This window comes from Cyanistes caeruleus, chromosome 8 (assembly GCF_971803275.1).
Source record: "Cyanistes caeruleus chromosome 8, bCyaCae1.hap1.1, whole genome shotgun sequence".
Taxonomy (NCBI): Eukaryota; Metazoa; Chordata; class Aves; order Passeriformes; family Paridae; genus Cyanistes; species Cyanistes caeruleus.
Genome location: NC_141708.1, coordinates 13,496,824 through 13,517,894, shown reverse-complemented (window position 1 = coordinate 13,517,894; position 21,071 = coordinate 13,496,824). Strand labels below are relative to the sequence as shown.

Below are 21,071 nucleotides of genomic sequence, written 5' to 3'. Positions count from 1 at the left end.
TGAAACTTCCCTGACTTCCAGGTTATATTAAAACTCAGTGTAAATGGACAAGAGAGCTCCTTATCCAGTAGTTTTGAACCTCTAAATACAAGGCTTCCAAACCTGGTGATTTATAGGAATATTTGGGAGCTTGAGATTAGACAGAAAAGATGACCTTCTGAATAGGATGCAAGTACTGTCAAATGGCCTGTATGCTATGGTGACCTCATTATATGCTGAAATTTATTATCCTACTCCACCCTGCAAAATGAGATTCAGATTGTGGTGGCTAAGTGATACCTGTTCAAAGCATTCTAGGCAGATGATGAACTTCTTACAATTTATCTATTTTTTTTTTACTCTGAGGGAGAAATTTCCCCAGCATTTCAGGCTTCTGTAGAGTGGAAAGTACTGTAAGAAAGAATAGCACAACACTAGACTCATATTTTCCTGCTCCACTGTCTGTGGAGAGCTACTTTGCCATTTTGGACCAGAATCCTTCCCCGTTGTCAGTACTCCAGGCTCCTGTGGATGGCAACAATGACTCAGTTATTATGAACTTCTTACGAGGTGGTGTGCTTGTGTATGTGTACACACACATGTGAACTGTGAGCATTTTTCAGACCCCACTCTGTGGAGCTGTCGATGAGAGAATTGACTGCAAGGAAGGGGGCTGGTGAAAAGCCAGCCCTAAATCCATTGTAGCAAGGCCTGCTCTTACGTGGGGAAGACCCTTTCTTTTATGTGTCACAGGAATTTGGGAGTGTTGAAAACTGCTGTGCAGCACCAGATGACCCCTGCTGTCACTTCGTGGGTGATAGGCACTCCTGACCCTGGTCAAGGATAATTAATGAGCATTAACCACCTTGCTGTTCACCTTCCTTTGCAGGGGTGCAGTATCTAGCTGGTGTTGCTTCAGATGGTGAGGCAGATGTTCTGGTTACCTGGGATCACCATCTCCACTATTAATTGCTCACGGTATTAATGAATACTCGGATCAGGCTACGTTGCTAATCCCAGATCGGAAGATACAGACCCGTGAGCCGGCCGTGGCGTGGCGAGGGGGTGCGGGGGAGGGCAAGTGGCACAGGGGGAGTCCCAGCGGCTCCCGTTAATGAATTAAATCTGCTAACGAGGGTGGGCTCGGCGGCCCGTGCCCCCTCCGGTCCCGGCAGCCGCCTCCTCCCCCGGAGGGGGCAGTGACAGGCAGCGGCTCCTACCCCATGTGACTGGGGAGCGGCTGCCCCGTCCATGGCTTGGCCTCCCCCGGGCAGCAGCAGCTCCGGCTCCCGGGGAGGAGGGGCGGGAGCTGCTGCTCCATGGGGAGGAAAGGCAGCCCTCGATCCCCCCAGGCAGAGGGGGGATCCCGGGCCGCCTCCCCCCCCTCCCCGGTCTGGGCCTTACCTGAGGAGCTGCTGCTCCTCATCTGCTCCTACCTGGACGCGCAGGCCTTGGGCCGCCTGGCCCAGGTCTGCCGCCGCCTGCGCTTCCTCAGCAGCCGCGATGTCCTCTGGAGGCGCATAGCCCGCGGCTGCCTCAACTCCGGCTTCACCCAGCTCGGCACCGACCTGTAAGCGCGGCCTTCCAGGCGGAAGGGCGGGGGGACGGCGGCCGGGAAAGGCCGGGGATGCCGCGGCCCAGCCGGTTGCCAGGGCCGCGCTGCGCTCCTGGCGTGGCCGCCGCTGGGCCGCGAGGGGCGGGGGACGCGGGGCCATTCCCGAAGCGCGGTTGCGCCGCCCTTTCCCTGCGCCAGGAGGGGCGGCGAGGACACAGGAAGAGCCTCCCTGGGAGGGAGCGGCCGATGGCGCACCCCAGGGTGGCAGGGCCCAGCCCCGGCGCTGCCCAGCCCCGGCGCTGCCCAGAGGGGTTGGGGGAGGCGCCTGTTGTCCCCGCGGGGGAGCGGGCGGGGGTGGGGTGGGTCTGGAGGGACGTCTCCCTGTCAGGCCCAGCGGGATTGCTGGAGCGTGAGGCCCTCTCCACGTCTGGAGATCTCTGTCCAGTTCTGGCCTCCTCAGTACAAGAAAGACAAGGACCTATGAGTGAGGGTCCAGTGGAGGCCATGAAGACTGATAAGGGGCCTGGAACATCTTCCCCGTAGAGAGAGACTGTGGGAGCCAGGTCTGTTCCGTTTAGAGATGACTGAGAAGGATCTCATCAATGCATTTAAGTATCTCAAAGGCAGGTGCCAGCAACAGGATGAATAGCAATGTCCATAAACTAAAACAAACGAAGTTTCACCTCAGCATGAGGAGGAACTTTATGCTGAGAGTGGCAAAGCACTGGAACAGGATGCTGAGGGAGGGCATGGGGTCTCCCTCTGGAGACACTTAAAACCCACCTGGACTCATGTCTGTGTACCTTGCTCTAGGTCACCCTGCCTAGTCAGGAAGGTTGGACTAGATAATATCCAGAGGTCTTCTCCACCCCTAATAATTCTGTGATTTTGTGATCATCTTGGTCCCCAGACCCCTCCAAACACTGAAGCCTGGGGGCTTCAGGCTAGGGGAGGTTGGAACACAGAGACAGAGCTGCTGTGTGCATAGATCCTGTATGCCCACATGCCCTCCCCACTTCTGAGCACTGATCCTTGCCATGGTCTTGAAAACACCTCAAAGAAGAAGCTGCAAGGGAGCAAGGCCTGGGACGGCATCCTAGGAAAAGGCTGGAGAGTGGGCTTAGTGCATTCTTAGGTGAAACAGCTTTGTAGGCCTCCAGGAACACATGTGTCTTAGGTTCCCTGAGGAGCTTGCTGGTATAAATTGTGATGGCTGGCATAGAGAAAGCGACTCCTGGACTTTTCATGGCTTCTAGGTTTTAAAGTTTTGTGAGTATGAATTGTTTTAGGTTCTTTTCCTCTTTGTTTTCCCCCCAGTTCAACAGCACAATATAGGTTAGGAATAGGATCAGGCCCTCTAGGCTTTGCAATGTGTATGACACCAGCATCTTTCTAGATGAAGTGCCTTTGGGGCTTGGGCCTTGGCAGTGGTTGGTGAGGATCCAGAGTTTGCCTTTCCTCTCTCAAATTTGGCTGTATACCAAATGCCACTTGGAGGCAACCTCACAAAGGGGGCTTTCCTTCATCATTTAAGGATCCTAAGAGAAGTTTGTATTCTTAGAATCTACGAATCCCTTCCTATGGCTTCTCTTTTACTGCCAGCATGGGTCTTGTTTGTCATTCAGTGACTCAGTATTGTTTCCATAAACACTGCAGTGACATGACTCAAAAGGAGGGATGGCAGGTTTTGACCCCATTTTGCTGTCTGATGTTGCTGTCTCATTAATGCATAGACTTTAGAGAAACAATTATGGCTTCTGCTGGAAGGAGCAGAAATTTGGTGGTGCTGAAAATCCTTGTGTTGGGTTTTCAGGCCAACACTTCAACCCACTTGGTGTTCACAGGTTGGAAGTTACACACCAAGAGTTCCCTTGGAACTCAGCAGGAATAAGCACTGTGGAATAGCTGTGCGTTGGACTCTTGTCTACTGTGATATATGATTATGTCTCCTGAGGAAATGAAGTTCTGTATTTTTCATTAAGAATAAGGTGATACTCTGCTCCTTCAGTTGCAGGAGGGATCAGGTGTACAGCAGAGCAGGTGCAGTGTGTGTAAGGACCACCACTTCCCCCTGCGGAGGAATGCAGGTCTATAAACAGCTACAGAAGAGATTTGCTAGGTCAGAGGGTTTCAGAGAAATGAATGCTGCTTGAGTATCATGAACTCACAGGGATTTCAGTGCTGTTAGATTTGCTATGAACAGGGTTTTTTTTTTCAGTAATTCTAGGATGTACTTTTGTGCTGTGTCCTATTTTCAAGTTTTCCTCAAATGACTCCAGTACTGAAAGGTGCTTTTAGCATTGGTCAGCACTTCCTTGGTCCTGGGGAGTTCAGTCATGGGTAACACACCAAGTTACATTACTAGTGGATATGAAGAAACCTGGAGATATATCTGGAGGATGATTCCTGTAATTACTTTTAACATCATAGAAGGCTCAGACAGTCTGTAGTTCCTTGAAATAGCGTACCAAATCCTGTGGAGAATACCTGAGAAACAAACACTTGTTTTCCCTGGGTGGAGACCCAGCATCTGGGAGCAGTTGCAGGAGTTTTACTACAGTAGGGTAGACAGTTTGGCAGCAGATAAAAGGCAAGGGCATATTGCAGAACCAGGAGGTCTGGATATCTGAACATCTGCAGAAAAACCAGTATGGCTGCATGTGTTGAGTTGTACAGCTGTAAGATTTGTACTTAGCTGAAGAAGAGTTTAATAGTCTCTTTGGCAGCTCAAGGGTTTTAACTAGCCATGTCTCTTCTGTAGCACTTGCTCCTTGTGCATGTCTCCAAGATCAAGAGCAATCTTCCAGCAATCTCCAATTGCTCTTGCAATTGAGGGAGTAAGATTTGCAGAGAGGTACTGTATTTTATTTGAGTAATCAGGACAAGGTGGAGAGGGAGTTTAGGCAAGCTTCTAGGCACACCATCCTTCTTAATAGCAATTCTAAGTAGGAACCTGGAAGATTGCTCACTGAAAGTTAAATTGAGCTGTGTAGGTATTTATGCTAAAATATTACTGTGTAAGTAGAATGGTGATGAAGATGATGGATAGCTGGACCTTCTTGATAACTGTGCTTTCTTAGCAATATGGAGTAACTCTTGAGTTTGTCAAGCTTGGCTTTGACTCATTCAGGAGCTGAAGCTTCTGTTGCATGTTGTGGCTAATGTTGCATGAGGTGAATACTAGTTTTTACTTTTAAGAGGTTTTTGTGCAATACTGTGTGCAATTGAGGAAGCAAAGGCTGGAACCGTTTATGGTTAATATGCTTAATGAAATAACATGCATGGTTCTCACATTAGATCTTAAACTGATGGTCCCTGGGAGGCTGGCATAAGTTAAAAACCAGTCTAGGGAGTATTTACAGTTTCAAACAAAAATCCATCTCAGAATAGTTTGTTCATTTCTGCTGTTAAGTGGCTTTTGATAAGCCATCTGTTAATGCTTTGTAAATAGCAATAAATTTGAGCCTAAAGGAGATAGCTGTGAAACTTAACCCCTGCCCCCACTTTTCCATTTTTAAAAAGGTGATTAACTTGAAAATGACACTATTTCTTTTAAATGTTGTTTCTGTTGCATATATCTTCAAATAACTGTAACAACAAGGATCAGAAGGAACAAGCTTTATCTTGTATGTGAAAAAACTGTTTTCACAGTCAGCTTGCTTATAAAACTTCTTTTTGCCAAAATAGGAAAGAGGTACCATTGATAAGAAACTGGTTGCATACCCCTAGCTGTTAACAGCAGGGAGAAGAAAAATAGCAGTTTATGTGGGAAAAAAAAAAAAAAAATTAAAAATTATTGTCCTGGCTATGTATTTTTAAAAATGAACAAATTTTAAAAATTGCCAGTACTTTTTAAAAGTTTTGTTTTTTTCTTTTTTAAAAAAATACTTCTAAAGGTTTTGGGGTTTTTTTTAATTGGTTATCTGTGGACACATGCTTGTGCTTAAACAATATTAAATTAAGTTGCTAATGATGTCAAAGGAAGATGTGGACTTAAGCCCACACACTAGCTGTTATGCTAAAAGGCATATTCACAACATTGACGATCTCTCAGTTCTGTTAGATTCAGCCAAATGGGAGCCACAGATGTAAGCCAAGTTAAGTAAGGCATGGATTCAACTGTGCACTTGCAGGAGAAGAAAGAAGTTTTTTTTGAGGGATGTATCTGTACACTTAATTCTTTTGGCAGAAGGGAATCTCTAGGTTCAAATCCACCGAGTCACTGTCTGGTAGGGATGGTAGGGGCTGACCTGGAAGAGTTCTTAAAGCACAATCTCAGTGTTAAAAATGTACTGTTTCTTTGCTGAATCAGGAGTAACTAAATGCTCAATGGAATATTGTGTCACTATTATGGAAGTACAGGGTGGCTTTAGGTGGATGTGCTTCTTGGCATCTGAACTGTGAATCTCTCCAAATTAGGTTGTCACTTTTTCTGTATAGACAAGTTAATTTTATGTATAGACCTGCTACAAGACCTTGTCTTGAGGATGGCAAAAAGAGAGTCCCTATGTTAAGATTTTTGCTTTACTCAGTCATAGGAGCAGCTGAAGTAAAAGAAAAGTTGACCCACATCTTCATGATGTAAGGTGAAAGGAGAATTTTTTGTTTCAAAAATGTGTGGCAGCATATCACAGGAAAGTTAAGTCTTAACAACACTTTCTGCAGCTGAACTGTAGCTGAGTAGTAACACAAAGCCTTTGGGGGGTTTTGGTGATATAGTGATATTACAGTTGTGTCCTGTAGTCTGTGTCTGTTTTGCCAGCTGTTGTACAGGCCCAGCAAGAGCAGTCTCTGCCCTGATGAGCTTGCTGCCTAAATAGCCAGGGTAAACAAGGGCTGGAGGGGAAGGAGAGGCAGGGAGATGTCAACCAAGCTGCCCTCTGTGCAGCAGGTCAGTGTCAGAGCCAGGAATAGCAGAGGGTGCTTTAAGCCTTTATCCAGGGCCTGCTTGCTGGACCACCTTGGTCTGGAGAAATCGGAGAGGCAAAGAGCTCATTGCAAGGTGATTCTTTATTTAAGGCATGGAAGAAAGGAATAAAGTTGCAGCTGGGCTAAACTTATTTCCTCTTTGTTACAAAGGAATTTTAGAGGGCAGCTTAAAAGTTGGAACCTAAATAGCTTGACAATTTGCTCTTTGTAATGTATTAATAGATGTCAAAATATAGAAATGTTCCACTGCATGTTTTCTCTTTCCCTGTCTCCTGTTCTGCCTTGCCCACTAGGATTGTGGTATATTCTCCATTTCAGAGAAGCAGATTCATTAATGGACAGATTTATCATCTATGAGTATTTAAGAGCTTGTGTAAGCATTTTGCTAAGTTAATAAAAGCTGTGTTTTCTCCAGATCTTGGAAAAATGTATACATCTACAGAAGCAGGAAATGGCCAATCTGTGGAAGTCAAATCCAAATGCAAACTGCAGCAATCATAGGAGACCTCAGCCTTTACCACTGGAGGGGGAGGGAGTGTGAATGCTTGTAAAGCTGCTTCAGTTTCCTTCATCTTTTAAAACTTGTTTTAAAAGCAAAGTTTCATTACTTTAAGACAGAAATGAAGGAGGCAATGAACTGGTACAGATGATGCAGAAGGGAATATCTGGGGAGGATATTGCTGTAGCAGAAAAAGCTTGGAAGAGGGAATGCAGCTCTTGCTTTGTGCTGGAAAAGTCAGTGGTTTTTATAAACTGCTGTTACATTAATTCTTACTCTGTCTTAAACTGTTAGTGCTGAGCAGGACAGTTCTGCCAGGACAGCTCCACAACATTGAAACTGCTGCTTTTTCTGGGAATGTGAAGTTGTTTGTAAGAGTTCTTTGAGGCCTGCCTAACCTTCCCTTAAGATCTTCACAAGTTCAAAGAGGAAGAAGAATTTTATGTAGTTCAGGGCTTAAAATATGTGTGCGTTGTTTGTTGCTGTTACCCCTGTTGGACTAGCTATGGGTTATTTCATTCTATCCAAGTACTATGACAATCTACTCTTTCAAATCAGAATACATGTGACACCTCTTCTACAGCTTCAGATTTTCTCATAATCTTTCCAGGGCAGTGTATTTTTTGAGGAAGCCCAGTTTTTGTCTCCAAAAACCCTACACAACTCCCTAAGAGAGTCTAAACCTTGCCTGGAGTTTCTAGCCAATATCCCATTGCAGTTTCTTGTAAGGGAGAGGGCATCAGATGGCAGAGTGGCCTGGCTCAGTCTTGGTGGTGATGGTATTTTGGGAAGCCTTTGTGAAAGTGCGTGTCCTTGCTGTGTGCACAGAAACTTGTTTGCACCTCTGGGTATTATAACAGCCTCTGCCTTCTTCATGAGGTGACTTGTTCCAAAGATCTGTTTGGTGGAGCAGTTGACAGCCTGGTAACATCCGAGATGGCACAGACGCAGCAGAGGAAGCAGGGAGCAGTGAGGAGCAGTCAGCAGAGCTCTCGTCCACCTCGGAGTTATTTGAACCCAGGTCCTGTAGGGAGAGGGGAGTGCAGAGGACAGGCTGAACATGGCAGTAAGCTAAATAAGGGTCATGTGCTAAAGGAATTCAGTTGGAATTTTTGTCCTGGAGGAGACATTTTGGAAGCTAGCTGACTTGTTGAGGACAGCAACAGGGGCTCCTGACATAAATAGCTTTTCCTTCTCGGCTGGCTGTTGGTGGCCCATGACTTGTAGCTGCACTGAGACCCTGCCACTCAACAGGTGTGTCCTGACTACACAAATAAGCACAGTTGGTCCTTGTGTTAGCTAGCCTTGCCACAGGGCCAAGGTTGATGGTGGGGCTTAGCCACTGTGACCTGTTTGTTCTCTGTATGACCCTTCCAGTCAGGCCTCAGGCAGGCTGGTGACAGCTTTTATGCAGACAGCAGATTTTGTCCACAGAAGACATTCAGTCTCAGCAGGTCTCTGCAGACTTGCATTTCCAGATGCGCTCTTCAGTACTTAAAATGTAGCAAAACATGAAGGACTTTGGTGGGTTAGGGTGCCCCATGCAGCTGGGAAAATACACAGTATGACATGTTGGTGTTATCTTCTGTAACACGGTCTATGTTGTTGCAGGCACCAGTGTTTTGGCACATGCTGAAACTGTAGACAGGCAGCAGAAATCTCCCTGGGATGCAGTACAGCACAGAAGCTCTTGCTGTTGCAGAAATACCATTTCTGGAGGCAAAGGACTTTGGATAGGGAGAGGATCATTGAAGGCAAGATCTGTTGGAGGTGAAGCTTTAGGAAGTGATGTGCCCTGGCTGAGTCATTCTTTTGTTGCTTTCTTTTGGGGCCCAGGCTAGCTAGCACCTGCCTTGGTACCTGAGGTCACCTGGGTCAGTGGTGCTGTGTGGGGACAGTTCCAGTCTTTTACTTCAGCAGCTGGAAAGTGGGCTCCAGAAGGAATATTACATTTCTTTTGGTAATTCTGCCAAGAAAGAGAGGAAATTCATAATTTGAGCAAAATAGTTTTAGCTTTTTTTTGTAGGGTGGAGAGAGGTAGGAAGGGGGAAATGAAAAATCCTTTGTAATGGGTTGCTTGGGATGAGTTTTCTCTTGGAGCTCTCTCTCAGGCTGTAAGAAATGTTCACCTTCTATTTCTTAGTATAACAAAGTCTTTGTAAAGGGAGCCTCCATCAGGAGTGCATGCAATTGAAAACATGCATTGACTCAGATCATGTATTGCACTATGATTTGGAATCCTGATAGAGTACTTTTTGGTGGTAGTTAGATAATAACAAAGACAGCCTTGTATGTCCTCAGTAATGTAACTTTATCAAATATTGATAATTGCCCTAGCAGAGGTATAAGACGATGTACTCTAAAGGGCTTTAAGAACATTTTGCTTGAATTTCATTGTGTTTTCATAATCAGTGTTCACTGGATCCTTCATCCTGTGTTTTCTGTCATCCTTCTAGGATGCTGGACTGTACCTCTGTTGCTTTCTGATGCAGGCCTGTGTAGGTCCTGCTAAAAATAGCAGTCTTTCCCCAATGAGTCAGCCTTCAGCAGTCTTGAAGTTCACTGTTGGGTGGCTTCTCTAGGAGCACAAATGCTAAGATCTTGATTTCACAGAATACTTAAGCATGTGCTGAATTTTAAGCATGTGGCTTAGTATTTTTCTGGATTGTATACTAAGAAAGATCAAGGTATTCGTTGGCTAGTGGATAGTGTTCCCTCCATAGCATTTTATATAGCAGTTGGCTTCATGAGGTGGTTTAATCTCCTGAATCTTTGGATGTTCAACACAGTTGCTGAAGTAAGAGGTACCTAGCTACCACTCAGTGTGATGTCTGTTGGTTGCCTCAGGTCATCATGGAAAAATTCTTAACAGTTTGCAAATGTAGTAAGTGTGTTGATCATGACTGAAACAGAATAGGCTATTGTAGGGGAGAAAAGGAGTTTTTTATCAAATTGTTAAGTTTCTAAGATTTGAGAATTGTTCTCGTGTATTGCAGTGATACTCATCCCATTTTTTGATGTATTCTATGAATTGCTCTGGGGGGATGCTGTTGAGGAAGCAAATCAAACATTCAAATTGTGTCTCAGCACTTGATTCCATAACTGGGCTTGATTTAACTTTTGGCATAAGGCATCAAATGTCTCTGACCAACACTGCACTTCAATATTTACTGCCCCATAGGTGGCAAAGGGGAGGGATGTATCTCTCTCCATATGTTCTGTCCCTTTTCTTGCATCTATTTTGAATAAATAAAATGTCTGCAATATAAAAGGAGGATACTTTTAAGACATGTTTAAATTAGCTGGATCCAGAGTTGCTATATGGAGGAGGAAGGCTGGATGAATAATATATCTATTAAGAGTAAAACAAAAAAAAAAAAGACAAAACAACACCATCACCACCCCCCTCCCAAATCCCATCAGACCTCCCCCATATAGTCTCCCTACCCAACCCTCATCCCCTCCAGACAGGAACTGTTGATATGTGGGAAAGAACGAAGTGTCTGTTACAGGAGTAACTGCAATAGTGAACTGGGACTCTGGGCTGAGCTAACGTGTGACTCTTTGGAACTTCCATTTTCAGCAGCAGGAAGGTCAAGGCCTGCTAGAAAAGGGATCTGCAGGGTAAGATGGAGGCTGCTTTTTTGACCTTGGAGTCACCTTTTCCAGAGCCTTGGAAATTACATCTAGTCTTAGTAGGGTTTATGCATTGAGCTCAGAATGTCTGGTGGGGCCAGCATGTGTTGGGAGGGGGACGTAGCTTGAGTGTGTTTTCCATCACTGTGCAAGCTGGTGACTTAAAATCTTTATGTGGGGAGAACTTGAACTGAGGGTTGAGTGTAGGGAGAAGAAGTGTTTTGGAGTAATGAATGGAACTGGATATAGGCAGAGAGCCTGAACTCTGTCTGGGAGAGTAATAAGCAATGATGAGAGTGGACCCGACCTAACTTTTCAGTACTGTGCATTCCTCATCTCCGACACTATCTGGCCTCATGAGCTCTTGCAAGTGCTCCCTTTAAAAAAGGAATTCCTCTTCTTCCAGCCTAGCCTAACTCTATTTTGGTTTTGTTTGTTTGTTTTTAAATGGCTATGAAAAATAAAGAGCCTGTAGTTTTCTAAATTCAATTTTAATTGGTGTGGCTCTACTGATCATAAACGTAAAGTTGCAGAGCTTTCTAGAGGATGAAAAGCTTTTCTGTGTGTGGTTTCTGTTTTTGTTTAAAATGGGTCGCATGCCCAGGAATGCAGTCAAATTATAATGGTGACTAAGTGCCGGAAAGCATAGAAAAGAGGAGGGAAGGGTGAGCAGAAAAAAAGGAGCCCTGAGGCTATGGAAGGAAGGCTGGGAAAATAAGAATCTGGCCAGACCCCAGGGCCAGGTTAGAGATTCCTACACCCATTAACAACCACAGGAGATGTTTATTTACAGGGAGCTAATCTTTGTTTTAAAAATGACAGAGTACCCAAAAATGCTACTTTTGAGAAGTGGATTGGAGAGACTTTAGGGATGGGAGGAGGAAACTGATTCTGATGAGGCACCAGTTCCCATCTCTCAAGGATCTTCCCTTCTCCCTGTGCATCTGGGTTTGTTGGCTGTTGAGAAATGTATGAATGCATGAAAATGGGATAAACTCTTGTAGTCTAGTAAGTGGTTCATAACCCCTAGTTACAAAGGATAACTTCTAGAGTTTCTTCTTGTTTGTAATTTTCTGATCTTTTCTACCTAAGCAGCTCCAGCAAGGAAATTGAATAATTAAATTTATTATATGAGAAAGATGGGAGCTAAAGCTGCCTTTTCCCCTGTCTTTAATCAGTTCTGGATCATGAAAATAAAACAGGTGTTGCACAGCTGCTTGAACTGGGTATATTCATATAGACTCTAAGGAGACCTTGGTCCCAAGTCTCTGTGGTACCTACTTTTTGTCACATCTTAAAGAGTGTTGATCTTGGTTTGTCCCAGCTCATTCCAATAACTTTGATTTGTAATCCAGCAACAGCTATATGAGCTATAGTTTCTCTTTCAGTAGCTTTGTGTGACTGTAAAGAGAGAATTTTCCAGCAATATGCTGGAATTCTCTATCCTTTGGTGAGATGCTGTAAAGGATGATTTTTTGGGGGGGTGTGTGTGCATTGGGTAGTTTATACACATGAATGTATTTTATCTTTAATTTAACACATCTTGATCTCTGATTATTGTATCTGTATGTGATTATCAGACTGGTGAGACTCTGGAGTAGTTTCTTTACTAGTCCTTCTGGATAGACACTCTCTGACTTCTCATTTCAGTGTTCTCCTGACTAGTGTTTGCTCCATCTGTTCTTGTGTGGTGTTGTCCTTGTCTTAAATTGCTCTTGTCAGTCTCTGTTAAAAGGGTGATGTCCTATATCTCTGGTTCTTCTGGTGGTTTCTTTCTGTATCATCTTGTTTGGATTACATTTTGTCTGAACCTGTGCTGCGTTCAGTATACTTGGTCAAGTCTTGATCATATTAAAGGTTTATGATCATCAGGGGTGGCTTTCTTTGCTGGTAATCTCCCACTCTTGTCAGTGTTCCTCTCTTGTCAGCTCTCACGAATGTGCTCACTGTAGTGTGTTTCTGGAACCATCAGTGTGTGTCAGTTCCTCATTGTTGAACCAGGGTGAGAGTGTACCTGTGGCCATCTTGAGTGCATTTGTTGTCCAGAAGGCATCAGTCCTGGTTGCTAATCTCATCTCTCCTCTGTCTGCAGAGCTGCTGGCATTCCAGTGAAGGAAAGGGTGAAAGTATCTCAGAACTGGAGGCACGGACGCTGCCGAAGGGAGACAGTACTGAAATGGAAATGCAAGCAAGTGGCTTCTTTCTCTTCTTTGTTACATGACAACTGCTGTGGGGCCTTGGGTTTGTGCCTGTGCCCTGAAATGAGATGTTTCCTGCTCCTTGTGCTCCATGGGGTCTTACGAGTGATTGTTGCTGGCTTATTTTGGCTGTTGCTGGTTAGCCGGGTGTGGGGTAACTGGAGTTGCTGCCTTGCCCTAGGGATTCATGCTGAGTGTCAGGAGTTTCTTTCTTAATAATTTGAATTTGTCTTTATTCAGATCTGTACAGTTTTAGTCACAGTTATCAACCTTTAGTATGAATTTCAAACTGTTGCCTCCCTGTCTACTGCTTGTATACCATAAGCTCTCTCACAAAGAGCTCACCTTGATCCCAGATGTGTACTTAGGTGTCCCCTCAAAATGCTTTGTGTGTTTCCTGCGGTTTATCCTGGACCCTGATTTGGATGTACAAATCTAAAATGCTAATTGCCATTCATCTGCTTTTTGCTCCTTCATTCTCATGCTTCTCTCCTTCACTTAAAAAAAAAAAAAAAGTATATTTGACATTAATGATAGGAGCTTGTTGTTAAATTCTTGTTTGGAAAGGTGTACTTGTGTACTTGGCTTTCAAAGCAAAGTATAAGATAGGTCTCTTGTCTGAGCATTACATGTAAATTTTCAGTCTTCACATCATCAGATGAAGGAAAGACTACGGTTTGTTAGCTGCTGAAGAACAGGGACCTTCTACTGAGCTTTCATGCCTTTTTGTGCTGTGTAGATTGAAGTGCTGGATAATGTGCCACTTCTTGTCTAAAGTCCTGGGAACAGCTGTAATGAGCAGAGTGGATTTTGGTGCAGGTTGTATACCTGCCTTTGAAGTGCTTGCAACCATCTGTGAAGACAGGCTCTGTGGATATTAGAGATCATTACTAAACTAGCTTCCCAAGTGAAAAGGCAAGGACTGATTTAATGAGGCCACCATCCAAATGGCATCCCCTAATTTTCATTTATCCTGCTTCAGATTTGTTACTTCTCCTTATGAAAAAGCTGTAGAAAAAGGTAAAAAGCTAAACTTCTGCAAAAGGAGAGCCACAGAACCTGGCTGTATTCTAGGTAAGCTGGATATTCACTTGCTTTTAGAGGACTGTGTAGGAGTGGAGGAAGGAAGGGGAAATCAAAGCCTGCCTAAACCCAAAGCTTCTGCTCTAAAGATGCCTCTTACTTTTTCCATGTATATGATCAAGTCCCAGATGAATATTGTAAACTCAACTGCTTTGTCCATGTGATTAAAAGCCTGTTACTGGAGATGAATACAGGCAAGCAGGAACCTTCTGTCTAATGAGCAGTCTTGTCCTCTTGCTTATTTCTAGTTGTTCATTGTGATGTTACAAGGTACAACTGTGTGTAATGACTCTGATGACACAGAAAATCATGACCTCTGAGATTAAATGATCTGAAAAAAAGAGGGAGACAGGTTTTTATGAGAAGCCCCATTGCTTTCAAAGCCGTTTGTTCCTGAATAGTTTGAAAACTGAAAGGCTGCTCTGTAGAAAGGCTCTGGATTTGCTCTGTGTTTCCAGGGACATTGGTGCACTCGGCAATGACTGCAGAGCAGAGACAATTTCACATATCCATGCCCCATAGGACATGAGTCCCATGTGTTCTTGTATCTGGCCTTGCTATATCCAGAAATCTTATTTGCCGATTCTCTGTTGGCTATGCAAAAGCAAAATCTTGAGCAAAGATCTCACTGCCTAAGTGTGTACTGTACCCTATTTTATTCTGTATTCTGGTTTTGTTTCAAGAGTTAATAAACTTCTTGAGATGGCAGACTTGATTCAGATATCACTTGAGTGTATTCTCCTCTTCTTGGTCTCCCAGAAAGTAAAGCATATTTTCCATATATAACATCAATCTTCAAAATACTTTGGGATTGTTTTTTTTGGCTCCACTGCTCTTGGCCTGGAACCTGTCCATACAAACCTGCCACTGTCCCACATAAAGCATTGGGCAGAAAGGCTGTATGGGCTCTTCTAAAAGATGGGCAAGAGAAATCAAGAGCTTGCTCTACAGCTCAACAGGGGAAGAGGTGTGAGTGTGGAAAAATACCTCCTCTGTATGATGAGCATAAAGTTCTTGGGTAGCCTCAGAGTGCAGGAGGCAAGTGACTTTTTGTCTGTAGGAAGATCTGTGGTATTTTGGTGACATGCTCCCTTGCGTAGAGGTGTGTGGAACAGAGAAATGCATGGCATAGCTCCCCAACACCACAGTCTAGTTTCTTAAAAAGTACAGAGCTCATGTGCAGGTTCAGGGGCCCTTAAGTATTTCCTATCTATGCTTACTAGACTTTTGGCCATCTTCTCTTTTGGAGATTCCATGCTTCCTTTTCCTCAGCTCTTAGTTAGAAAAATGCCAGCAATGTAATCTGCTTTTTATGTTGCTGGAGAAGCCTCACTTGTAGCTGTGCTGCTATATTAAGCCCTGCTTTTGCATGTGACCTTGCTGCTCCAACTTCACATTTGTTGAGCAGGCATTTGTTTTTGTTGATACGTTTGCGTATGGATTTGTTTTTCTTTTTCTGTATGAGTTGATTTTGTTTCATTTTCTTCTCCCCACTCCTGCATGCCCCCAACCTGCTGTCTGTTTGCAGTTTGATGCCCTGGATGGAGCTGGATGGCGAATATCTCTACCTGTCCCAAGCAGAGAACATCCAGGCCTATCACCTCTGTGCAGAAGGGACAGGTTTGCAGTGTCACCCTCAAGCCATCTTCTCTGGCCACCAGGAGGATGTGTGTCGCTTTGTTCTTGTCAACTCACACATTGTCAGTGGAGGGGGGTAAGTTGAGTGAATGAAGGAGCCCGAGGGTTTTGCCACTGAAGTTGGAAAGATTCTGTTTAACTCCAGCCCAGAGTAGAGGGGCCAGTTTTGCTACAGTATCCTCATGCTTGGCTGTGGTCAGCTGCTGCCCTTTCCTCTCTTATAATTTTGCTTCTGGCCTGCAAAAGTGTCTCCTGCAGCAGTGAAGGAGCCGAGTCTCATACTATTGACATTAAAAGTGTTCTTTGCTCTTGTAAACTTGTGTTAATGTCTACAGGATTGTTGAATTGGGATTGACTAATCAGGCAAACCTGCAAGTTTCATTTCTTTCCCTGGTTAGAGCCAGGGTAGCTAGACTGTTATAATAACCAGTACTGCTGGTTAGCTGGGACTGCAGTGGTGCAGAAAGTTTTCTAGAGACAAGTGTGTGTTTATTAGAACCACTGATACAATTGTGGAGAGGGGAAAAACTGCCAAGCCTTCGAGTACACACACACACACTTCTCCAATTAATTTTGCATTGTCTGGCCTTTTACAGTTACAGTGACAGGACTTTCATGAATAGATAAAACTTTAAAGATATACACAACAGTTAAGCACAGAACTGGGAGAGACAACCATGGCTGTGTGCCCGGAGTATCCTTGTGAACTCTAGACCAAAATTCAGGTGAAAATGAAGGCTTGCATTTAAAATTCTAGTAACTGTCTTGGTTGAAAAAGGTCTAAATGTCTGTGTAGTTGATTCAAAGCACAGCACCCTGCATGGCTACTCTGAAATTAATGAAAAGCTAAGGCTTGGACATGGGTGAGAATGTCCTCTCACTCATTCCCTTACTCCAGCCATTCAGCATACAGACAGGATTCTGGCAAGCTCAAAGCAGTAGGAGGAGGAATGGCTGCTTTGCTACAGTTTCTGCAGCTTAGCACAAAGTGAAGGGTGAAAAGACAGCCAGGAAAATTTTCATGTGCATCAGATCAGGCTTTAACTGGCCAGATGTGGAATTGCAAGAGAACAGTTCATGTGTGAAGAGTGGAGGGTTAATAATGCTGCATGAATTTCAGCCCCTGCCAGAGACCAGTCCTGGTCTTTTTGTAGCACTCCAAAGCATTAGTGGAAGGTGCATGTCCAAGGGATACAGATTCCCTGCCTGTGGATTTGTTTTTCAGAGATGGAAGTATTGTCCTTCACAAGATCCATGGCTCCTACAGCGTCAAGTTCTCTGCACATGAGCAGGAGGTGAACTGTGTGGATTTCCAAGGTGGCCTCATTGTCAGCGGCTCCCGGGACCGAACAGCGAAGGTGAGCAGGGAATGTTTCAGCAGCTGCAGGTGCTGCTGTAGAGGTGACTTCAGAGGTCTTGTGCCATTAATATTTAAGTGTCAGCAGAACTGTTGTGAGCCCTGTACTCCTTGCAGGAGGAATGCTGACTATCTTGGCTCATGTCTCTGAAAAGATGCTTGCTCTGCCAAGCTTGTTAGAAAGAGATTTGGCAGTAATTTACAGCATCAGCTGCTTGCTTATACTTGGAAGTGCAGAAGGCAGCAGCTGATATTTTGCTTCTTTTCCTGTATATCTATCTACGCTCTAGTGTAGATGAATGCCAGTTAGTGTGAAATTGACTGTATGGATCTCAAACCCATCCTTGTTTTATGATTTAACATTGCCATGTGGTTTAACATGCTCTCTGTTATATATTCAATCTCTGTAAGGGTTAGGATGATGTCTTTTCTTAGACACGGTTATTTACTAATTTTGTGGTTTATTTATTTGTGTGGAGGTTTTTTTTTTCCTTTTTTTTTTTTTTCCAATGGTTTTTGGTTTGCAAACCAGGAATGAAGTTAGACTATGAGTACTGTTTGCTCCCATTTTTCTCTTGCAGCTGGCATCACTGGGTCCTATCATGTAATTTTTGACTATTTATTTTTGGGGCAGGACCTTGTTGATTTTTGTCCTTCTGGATCTGGTTGACAATGCTTTGTTCCTGTTTGGACCCAAAGAGTTGTTCCTCTGAACTGTAATCAGCTCTGTTTGATCAGTTTAGGAAGCTCTACACAGATGTTTCACCCTTATCCTGCTAGCATGATGCAGTATGTGTAGAATCTTCACAACCACTTGTTTCATTGTTTTAAGTGGTTGCTGTATGTTGAATGTTATATGTTGGCTTTTGCTCTGGGTAGGCTGATAGACACTCTTGGTTCCTGATTTATATCACAGAGCATTCATGGAGTGTAGTGGGTAAGAGGAAAACCAGCTAATTTCTGTTTTTCAGGAGGGGACATTGAAGCAAGGAAAGACTTAAATATCTCTTCCAAGGATTTACAGGAAGTGTGCGAAAGAGCATGACCTGTTTTATTTTTGTTGGTCCCTTTGTACAGATGTACTCAAGTAAAATCACTTCCAAGTAAAGCAAGCAATGTTCAGATGCAAAAGGCAATTTTGGGGTTGCTGTTTGCTTCCTGGGAGCAAGACCTTGATGCTGCTTTGTCTCCTGCTTTAGCGATGCTGCTCCTCTCTGGTCTGTGGATCCTCTTTTCTGGGAGAGTGCCTTCTTGCTACTTCTCTGACAGCTGGAGGACAGACATCCCCGACCTTGAGAACAAATTCCTGAAGCCCAGAGGGGAATTTCAAGCTGTTTTTCTTAGAGCTAGTGTGAGATCTTGCCCACCCAGTGCTCCCCACAGCATATACTCTGGGGATGCTCACCTCTTATTTTTTATCATCTCTTTTGTAGGCTGTCTTGTTTGCGTGAATGAGACTCTTGGAGGGTGGAAGGGAATCCCTACCAACCTTTTAAAGGGGCTCTAAGCTATTGAGGGCTCTGCTGAGTGTTGATTAGGACTAAGCCCTGAAGAGCTGCTAATGTACATTCCTGTGTGATAGGCAGCAGATAGTGTGCTCTGAGCAATATTTTTAACCTGTAGGAGATAGGGATGCCTTAAAGGAGTTAAGCTTTTCTGCTGCTTTTGCTGACACTAGGTGCTAAATTCCCCGCTGACAAGAATAGCCTGCAATCCTGGGCATTATCAACAAACAAACAAATAGGGCACTCCACGCTTTGAAGTCTTGAAGCAAAACACTGGGGGTTGGTTACAGACAACTGGGAGGCTTGAGTCCTGTGGACCAGGAATGATGGCAAGGTGGAGAAAATGAGGGCCACTAGCAGAGGCCCCCAGTAAGAATTTTGGGGCCTTTATTAGGGCTCAGAAACAAAGGGGTGAACTGGTGGAAGGAGATGTGCATGTTTGCACTGTTGGGGGAGGAAAGCAGTTCTCTCATTGTCAGTGAGCAAGGGCAGCCACTTTGAAAACAGTCTGCGGTACACTTGAAAAACTTGGTCTAAAGAGGGGGTCTTATAAAAGATTATTTTATAGGCTGGTGAATGATTAACTTCATAGTTAATACTAATTAGAAATTTTTCAAGGATGCTACTAAGTCTTCCCACACTGTTCAAGAGAACTTATTTCAACAAATCCTAGTTGTCATTTATTTAACTACAGAATATGAGCAGTTTGTGTTGAGTGCTGCCCTTAGAGAGCAAGTGGTGATGGGGGTGCTCTCTCTGTTACCAGTGAGGTGGAAGGCCATAAACTGAATCTTTGTGTGACTACAAGTGCTTGTTTCTGCCAGCAATTGAAGCCTCTGCTCCCCCAAAATAAGTAACTGGAATTCAGGGAGAGTGTCTCTGGGAAGGTAAGCATGGCAGTTCGGGCAGCTCTTCTAGCACATTAGCAGCATGCATCCTGCGTTCTGCAGTTTTGGGTGATGTGGCATAACATGCATCTCTCTCTTTAGGTTTGGTCCCTGTCCGCAGGCAGAGTTGGTCAGTGTCTACATACAGTACAGACAGAGGATCGAGTGTGGTCCATTGCTATCAGCCCATTATTAAGGTAACAGATCTCTTTATTCCAAATTTTCTGCAGAGAAGTAAAGGAGTTGGATAGGCTGTGTGTCCACACACACAGCCTCAATGTGACAGTTCAGGGACTTGATTTGTGTGGAGGCTGATCAGGTGCTTCTGCCTGCAGCAAAAGCTCAGGGAAGAGCATGTGGTCTTTATTTCCTGTATCAGCAGAGTGATCCCCTCATAAAGAGGCTGTGAAGGTGGGCCTGGGTTCATCTTAGTGCCTCAGGTGGGACCTGTTTGTTCTTTCTTGACGAAGGATTGCTGACTTGCTAATTAGAAACAGTGACCTGGATCCTCTTGAGATTTTCTGTGGTGAAAAGATACCAACTTCTATTCTCATTCTCTGGCAGAAGAGATGCTGAGCAAAAAGGTCCCTGCTTGAGAGCTGCATGCAGTGGTTAGAACTCAGGTTTTTTTGAACATGTTGAAAAGATGAAGTGGAGTTCAGGGATAGGGTTTTCCAGCCTTGCCTGTAGCTCTGTGCTTCTAGTGCAGGCATAATGCTACAAGTACAGCTTCAGCATGGGAGACAAGGGCAGTACATACATCAGTGTCTTCCAGGGTGTTCTTTGAAGTGCTCCTTTTCTTGAGGAAGAGAAAATATGAGAAATTCTCACTGTTAAAATCTTAAACCAACCAGCAATGATCTGTCTCTTTGGTTCCCTGTTAAACTGGTCTGCATGCAAGAGAGGTTCATCCTCAGCATACCTCAAGGAAGAGGGGAGGAAAAGCTGCTATTGCTGCTCATGTGATGTCTGCAACTACTGAATTTTAGGCTTGTGCAAAACCAAAATACTGTCCACAACTGCTGTCTTTGTTAGATTTCCAAGCTTGTTTTGCAGGCAGCAGAAACTTTGTGGTACAGAGCTAATGGCTTTATCAGGAAAACGACACTCCAGGCTTGCTATGATTTTGCTGTTGCCTTGTTCCTTTGCTTTGAGTGTTTGAGACAATTAGTGTTTTTGAAGAAGTGCCACGTGTGTTAGTGCTGCTGCAAGATGTGAGATAGAAACCCTTTGCTGTCTTCTGTGCTGCAATGGTCCCTTTTCTGTCAGACAGGCTCTGGCTCAGTCACCATGGCTGGTTAGAGGCTGGTGGCATTCTGCTTCCTACTCCTAAGTGATGACCTACTGCCGTGGCCTCTTGTCAGGACAGTGTTCCTCTCCCTGGTGTGCATGCTTGTGCACACTCTCTGTCACAATATTTACCCTCAGTCTCCCCACCCCACCCTTTCCTCCCTGCAGGGTGATAAATTGGAGGTGGTGGAGCAGCTACCCCATAAACAAGTGGGCTTAAATTGTGCACTCTCATTTTTTTATGAGACTGAGGACTTTACCAGCCTCTCCCACTAGCCCATCCTACTGCAACCCCCCCTTACCCCTCCATATTTTAGGGAGGGGGCTGTGGAGAATTAGAGCCAATTAGCCACGTCATTAATTCTTCAATTTGACGGCTGATATAGCAGGGCCTGAAACACACTGCTGACCTCGTATAATGGGAACCCTGCTCCTTAACATATTGACGATGGGAGAAGTTAATTAAAATTCCACAGAGAGAAGGTGTCGGCTAACCTATAAACCTGTCGCTTCTC

At 44.4% G+C, this 21,071-nt stretch overlaps 1 protein-coding gene across 3 annotated transcripts in view; it reads left to right on the top strand.

Moving 5' to 3' along the window:
- Positions 1 to 992: 992 nt before the first annotated feature.
- FBXW4 (F-box and WD repeat domain containing 4) overlaps positions 993 to 21,071 on the top strand; it is a 61,799-nt gene continuing 41,720 nt past the window's right edge. For 2 of the 3 annotated variants that reach the window (XR_015289701.1, XM_086899160.1), the window contains exons 1-5: positions 993 to 1,549; positions 12,691 to 12,786; positions 15,408 to 15,593; positions 16,743 to 16,875; positions 19,369 to 19,463. Coding sequence is in view for 2 of the 3 variants with exons in the window: in XM_086899160.1 (XP_086755286.1) it covers positions 1,299 to 1,549; positions 12,691 to 12,786; positions 15,408 to 15,593; positions 16,743 to 16,875; positions 19,369 to 19,463 (761 nt within the window). In the remaining variant the exon portion in view is untranslated. The remainder of the gene's footprint in view (positions 1,550 to 12,690; positions 12,787 to 15,407; positions 15,594 to 16,742; positions 16,876 to 19,368; positions 19,464 to 21,071) is intronic. The other variant, XM_086899161.1, reaches the window with a different exon arrangement.